At 38.5% G+C, this 6,777-nt stretch overlaps 1 protein-coding gene across 2 annotated transcripts in view; it reads right to left on the bottom strand.

The window, feature by feature from the left end:
• Positions 1-6,777, bottom strand: part of kpna3 (karyopherin alpha 3 (importin alpha 4)) — a 20,296-nt gene that overhangs the window by 11,225 nt on the left and 2,294 nt on the right. The window contains exons 2-3 of one of the 2 annotated variants that reach the window (XM_020609366.1): positions 6,342-6,365; positions 1,854-1,943 (exon numbers count right to left, since the gene is read on the bottom strand). In XM_020609366.1, the coding sequence (XP_020465022.1) occupies positions 1,854-1,943; positions 6,342-6,365 (114 nt within the window). Of the gene's footprint in view, positions 1-1,853; positions 1,944-6,320; positions 6,366-6,777 lie in introns of both variants that reach the window. The other variant, XM_020609364.1, reaches the window with a different exon arrangement.

Below are 6,777 nucleotides of genomic sequence, written 5' to 3'. Positions count from 1 at the left end.
TGTAATAATTCTTTAGTATATTACTTGTGTGGTGTAGAAGATAATTATTTAAGAATGTAATTATGTAAGAATGTTAACACTCTGTTATAATTTTTTTAGTATATTACTTGTGTGGTGTAGAAGATAATTATTTATGTAGAGATACTGCTTGTAAACCAATGATGGTAAGATGATGTCATGGGGTAGGACTGGATAAGTCTGACTTCTTCCTACTCCATTCAAGCATGTACTAGGTATAAGCAAATTGATATTGGATTAGCATTTGTTGGATATGTGTAAAATTATGTGTTGACATATCAACTGTCTTTACATGCTTGAAAGAATAAATCAAATCAAATCAAGGAGCACGTGCAAACGTTTCAGCAGCACAGTACAGTAGTGCACTGTATTTACTTCAGAGCTTGTCCATCTGCTACAAGGACTTCTCCTCGTTCTGTGACGGATGTCATCAGGGCCCTGCCCAACTTATACAGTGCCTATAAAAAGTATTCACCCCCTTGGATGTTTTACCCTTTTATTGATTTTATAAATCAATCATGGTCAATATAATTTGGCTTTTTTGACAAAACAAAATTACAAAACCTCTAATGTCAAAGTGAAAACAGGTTTCTACAAAGTAATGTCAATTAAATAAAAATATGTAATGGGACTTAAGTGCTTTATGCTTAGGAGACTGATCTTTATGAAGTAGAAATCTCCGTCTCAAACACACTGGATATGCGATATGCAATACTATCTGAAGTCGGAGAAAACGAGTCTCTTTCTCTCCAGTGAAGATCCAATTAATATGTCAAGGTCTACAACTTCACTACAAATCCACTCACTGATCCAGCCATCTAAAGCCCCTTCGTAACTAACTGCCTGGTACCAGCTAAACTCAACTCGACTTGGCTCTGTCCTGCTCGCCTCATTTGTTTTTCCATCAGTCAAATATTGGGGATAGTACCCTGTACCATTTTTGGTATCACCTCCATTGAGGTTCCAAGCGAGCTGAAGCGATACCAAACAGTGACGTGTAAACACTGCAGACTAACAATTGGTTAGAGAAATTCGTCACTTCTACTCAGCCACCGATGAACCTGAATGTTTACATGTGATGATGCCAGTCACTTGTTCTTCATTCACTCATAATAGCTGCCACTTCTCTCATGAGTGTTAGACAGCAAGATTTATGGTGACATTTCCCAGATAACCATTATGTTATGTGAACCACCACACTGTATATCTTATCAAGTAGCTATCAGCAGTGGAAAAAGGAGTAGCTGGTACAAAAAGCAAGTAGAGTCGAGTCTAGCCGGTACCAAGCGATGGAAAAGGGGCTTAATAGCGGCCTCCAACTATATCCTAATCAGACGGCGTTTACCCACTTGTCATGGTCAAATTTTTACTTCTCCGAGCTCTTTAAAGAATTTTTTTTTAATCTGCTCTACAGAACCAATTCCTAAAACATCCATGACTGCAGGAAAAACTCGATTTGCTGAGGAAGATCATGTGATATGATTGAAAGTTAAAATAAACCTGACTTCTGCTCTTTCAAAGATCAAGAATGAACTTTCAATCTCAACTAAGAGGATTTTTTTTTATATATGTCATATTACTGACAGAACAAACATGACATGAAAAGGTAGTGATATTTAATTTGCACTGGAAATGATTTTATTTTGGAGGCAATCCCAGTAAAAACAACATTTCTCCCAAAACACACCTTATTGAAACTGTTCTACTGTGCATCACACATGATTCGCATTCACATTATACACACTACACAGTTCATTTTTAACAATTATGACCAGTTTATCCAGACTCATTAATTCCTCTCGCTCAAGCCCACACACACGCATGCACACACTTACTCCTTTGAAGTCGGAATCAACATCAGAGTCCTCCAGACTCTCCTCCTGTGGGACATTTCTCTTCTTCAGTAGATGTTCGTCTCGTTTGTTCTGACAAGAGGAAAGAAAGACAGAAAAGCAATAAGGGGAGGAGATAAAAGTGCTCATGAATGCATTTATGAATCCTTTAAAGTAGCAGGCATACCTCAAAAACAATCACTCTCTCTTCCAAACTTTTACTTTCTGGAATACAGTCTACATGTTTGAATCCACATTCTAAGTGGGAAAGTCTGAGAAATCTGGCTGCAGGCTAATCCATGACATAAACACTCAGATTCTACTAGAAGTCTCTCCCCCAGCATATTTAAAGGAAATGCAACACAGGAGTGAGAAGGGCAGTTGTTTTTTGCTAAATACAGCAGTTATCAACAGTCGAAATAGATCTCAGAGTCTTGCTAATTACATCACTGATAAGAAGGGTCAAGTATGGATCAGGCCACAAATTTCTGTCCAAACCTGACCTCAGCCAGAGAGAGTTGCGGCCAAAACACATACCAAACACGACAAGCACATTGCATTTCATGTACGAACCCAGGCTGAGCCCAACACAGTTGAGTTTGTGTGGTGTTTCTCTATATGCCTCGCTCACCTATCATGGATAGCATAGCCATGCACTTAACTAGCTTCTCATGTTTTAATAAGCCTAGCACTTTAAACTAGACTAAAGAAGAAACATTCATTTACAAGTGAAACATTTACAAGTGCAATTACGGTGGTTTGGTCTACAGTCTGACCTGTGTGACCGAACCCAAGCCTGAACACGAGTTCTAAATTTCTGTCCAAACCTTTCAGGCTCAGCTTGGGTGTCCGTCCTCTAGAGAAACAGCAAGGGAATTAGCCAAACTGAGCTTTCAAAACAAAGTGCACAGAAACTAGTTATATTGAAGCAGAAAATGTTGTTTATAGATGCTATATGAATTTTGTTTGAACAAACTCCCTGTAGCATTATATGCCATAAAACCATGTCATGTACACAGAAACAGGTAGAAGGCCCCACACATTCCATCAATTTGCAGGGTGTGTGAGTCGGTGGTAGGAGGAGATTCCCTTGCCCTACATACTGTGCATCATGCTGATGTGCGTCACTGATGACTAACCAGCTATTGCAGTGCTTCTTGCTGCTCTGATCCAGACCACCTCAGCACTCTGCAGCAACAACATTCCATGTTTGAACAGTCAGGGCCGTGACCTCGTCTGCTGTGCTGCTCTATGTGGTTGTTTACTAGTATTCTCAGACCATCTCTGTCAGCACAGTGCTTAAAGTGTGCCGTGGGTTTTTCTTATCAGAAATTCAGATGGCTCAATAACAAGTCGCGACTCTATCTTCTAAAAGAAGTTTGAGGTATGATATTTAGATGCCTTGATTTTCACGATGGTGCAATGACTTGGCAAATGTTCCTATAAATTTCTATTTGTCCGACACCCAGTTCCCAGACTCAGCGGACACCACCACTTCTGCTACCTAAATGCACCTTTCCTAGTCCAGGAAACAATTCAGTCTGATAAAACATAACTCAGCAAACTCCCGTAAGAGATTCAAATATTTGTCAGTGAGGATGGCCCCCACTTAAACAATCATTAAATATGCTGCAGATATTTATGTTTTTAGAGGAATACCACCTCTCAGTTTGGATCTTTGTGACTACACTGGTTGTGCCAACACTATTTCTCAAAGTCATTAGGTATAATTGAAACAAAGTTCATCAAAAAAAAGCAATTGACATTGTTCCGCCTGTTGTCAAATATTATGTTTAAACAAAAAGAACTTAGCCAGCTAACATGTGACTGATTTATTAAACTGTAAAAAAAAAAAACTAATCATCCTCCAACTGTGTGAAAATGAAAACAAGCACAGACCCATCAGCAAGTTCAAAAAGTGCAGGACAGAGCTTATTTCTCAGCAACACTTTAAAGCTATTAAACTTCAACAGCTGTTACACTGTATCCTAACCTTCAACACCCCCAGTTTCTTTGGAGGGTGAAGACAGTGCAACTTATTCCAAAGGTCGCAGAGCATGACAGACATCCTGGCAACTCACAGTTGTAATCCAGGTGCTGACTCTGATCTCATCAAGTAACATCAAACATCTGCTTCAGTCTATGACAACTTGATTACTAGGCTACATTTACCATCTGTATGCATTTATTCCCTATTAGATGCTGACAGTTTTAACCAGAAAATGCATTGGTGTCTGGAAGGAATACCCTACCAGGTGCTGTCACACAAAGGCTGTCTCCCAGTGAGTGTCACTGAAGCAGTGATGAAGTGTCAAATCACATACTGAGGTTTAGGCCCAGTTTCTTCTGACTCTGGAAACTTATTTGCACATACAAATCATGATTATACACATCAAATTATACCGATAAAAAAGCTGACTTGTATTTTCCAGGTGAGGTTCTGCTTTAAATACATCAGCACTGGTAGGAAACTGCACAATCTAAAACATCCCCTACTACAAAAACAAGATTTATGTTATAACTTCAGCAGATTCATCACAAGATGCAAAAGCCAGGTTACATTTTATCAGGGAAGTCACTCAAGTATTTTTAGTGTTATTGAAGATGCAACTAAGGTCAATCATAACAGAGTAATGGAAAGAATTATATGGCTCAAGGTGTACGACATCATCTGTGAAACAGGGTGGTGATGGTGGTAATGCCCCTACACGTATGGCTGCCAGTTGAATCAGCTCACTTGTACCCAATAACTAGGTCAAATTTGGGGCAAGCTGCAGAATTACAGTAATTCTTAGGTCATGTCTGCTCAGATGAATTTGAATGCATCAAATCTATGAACAACAGAAGCAGCTGCACAATAATGCAAAAACATACAGCCAAAAAAACTGAACTTAAACCAATCCAAATGAGCACTGCTTTCCTTAAAGAAGAATCAAGGCGATTGTGCCCTGCCACCAGTGAGCTGCAAAGACACATCTACCGATGTGTATGGGTCGCAGACTTGGGTAATCATTTGATCGCAAACAATATACACATAATTAATCCTGACGAATTCCTACACTGTTCGGTCACTGTAGATGTTAACACGCTCCAACTCAAACCGAAAAGCTTAATCTCATAGACCTCATTTCATTTTAAGCCCCTGGTGCAGAGTAATGGTTTGAAACAGCATCAAATATGTTTTATGCACATTGTACACATGCAATTTAAGTATATCCCCCCGTTACTAAAATTTTAGGCCAATAATCAAAACACTACATCAAAAAATGGACTCCTCTTTCTTTGCAGTTTCATAACCATGTTGGAAGAGTGGCAGTACAGCAAAAACAAATATAGCAGTCTGCTAACCGGTGTTTGATCCTGGCCCTCTGTTGCAGTGCAACATCATTTGGCAACATACTGCGTTTGCCAAACTGAATATGCTGGGAGGAATACCTGAAAGCCTGTTTGTGCTAATCCTACTCTTTTCCTCAAAACAGGCATTTCACCAAACACCTAATTTTATAGCAAAAAAAGAGATTTGAAATGGCTTCACAATTTTTAAGAAAAGCTCTTTTGTAGATCTGTGAATCTCTCTAGGATTTTGGTAGCATACAGACCACTCGACAGGGAACAGAAGATTTGACTTGTTCTCAAGCAAATATGAGTGTATTGAATATAACTTCATTAGGTCTACAATACAATAAATGCAATGCAACAAAGCTAATTAATTCTCATAGTTTACCAAAGGACAAAATCAAACACACTGTTAATGTGGTAACTGCATGCCGGGGGCTATATCTATATTAATGCTCAGCCAACTATGGCTTCCTCAAGAAGAAGAAAAAAGTCAATTCAGTAACAGCTGGATGAAGTGATAGAGTCTAGTTTGAATAATCAAGTGTAAATGCTCAACAGCTGGCAGGTAGAGAACATTTACATGAATTCTGACTGCGATCCAGTCGAGGACAAGAGCAAGAAGAAGAAGAAGAAAAAAAAAGGCTTCATTTCCACCACTTAATTATAGAAGGTGTACTAAAATTATTAAATTTAGCAATAGGAACAGAGCCGTGTTATTTTGATTATTAATGGACCAATAAGTATTTGGGAGAGTAATTAATAACTATGGAGAAAGAGGAAATTTTATGCACAAACCTCTGAACAGAATGGCTGAAGTATTGAAGCTAACCAAAAATACATGGCTCACAATAGTTGACATAACAAATGCTTAGTCAGTTGCAATGCCAGTGTAATAATAATGAGTGGTGGATGCTCAGCTCTGCAGCTCATTGCAGCTTTTAGAAAACCTTGTCATATATATACAGACTGTATGGTCATCCCTCAGTGGCTCTGAACATAAAATGTCTGTGTCTGCATTTTCAGTTTCTCAGTACAGAAGAGCCCAGTTGTCTGGAATCTCAGGCACATTTATAACACTCTGACTTAAATCTGGTGTAAGTGTGTGGAGACAGATGGTGCATCTTTTCTCACTTTTCTCAACTCAACTGTCACCTCATTTCGATGTCTTCTCATAGTCTGCAACAAAGAAAAAGAAATACACGTATTAGAAGACATTTGTAAGAATATCAACTTTTTACTGCAGAGACTAAAAGTAAACACTGTTGCCTTTTACATGGATAACAAAATGACATAATGAACAAAAACGTATCAAAGTGCATGCTTTCCATTACATTACATGACACTGATTTTGGGATATTTAACCATTTAAAATGACATTTTAAAGTAAGAGATCTTTAAAAACAACTCAAAAAGAAAAAGAAAACAGCACAAGCAGGGAAAGAAGATTAACCAATTGCTGTATTTGTCTGTTGGGTTTCCAGTTCATTCTCACCAGTGTGAGATGGTCGAACATCTTGTGACTGTTTAAAGAGGTTCATGTTGCCTTCCTAAATAGCCTCTTACATAATCTGGGACGCTCATAACTCAG

Source organism: Monopterus albus, unplaced genomic scaffold (assembly GCF_001952655.1).
Source record: "Monopterus albus unplaced genomic scaffold, M_albus_1.0 scaffold99.1, whole genome shotgun sequence".
Taxonomy (NCBI): domain Eukaryota; kingdom Metazoa; phylum Chordata; class Actinopteri; order Synbranchiformes; family Synbranchidae; genus Monopterus; species Monopterus albus.
Note: the sequence above shows the minus strand (reverse complement) of the source record. Positions and strands in the feature narration are given on the sequence as shown.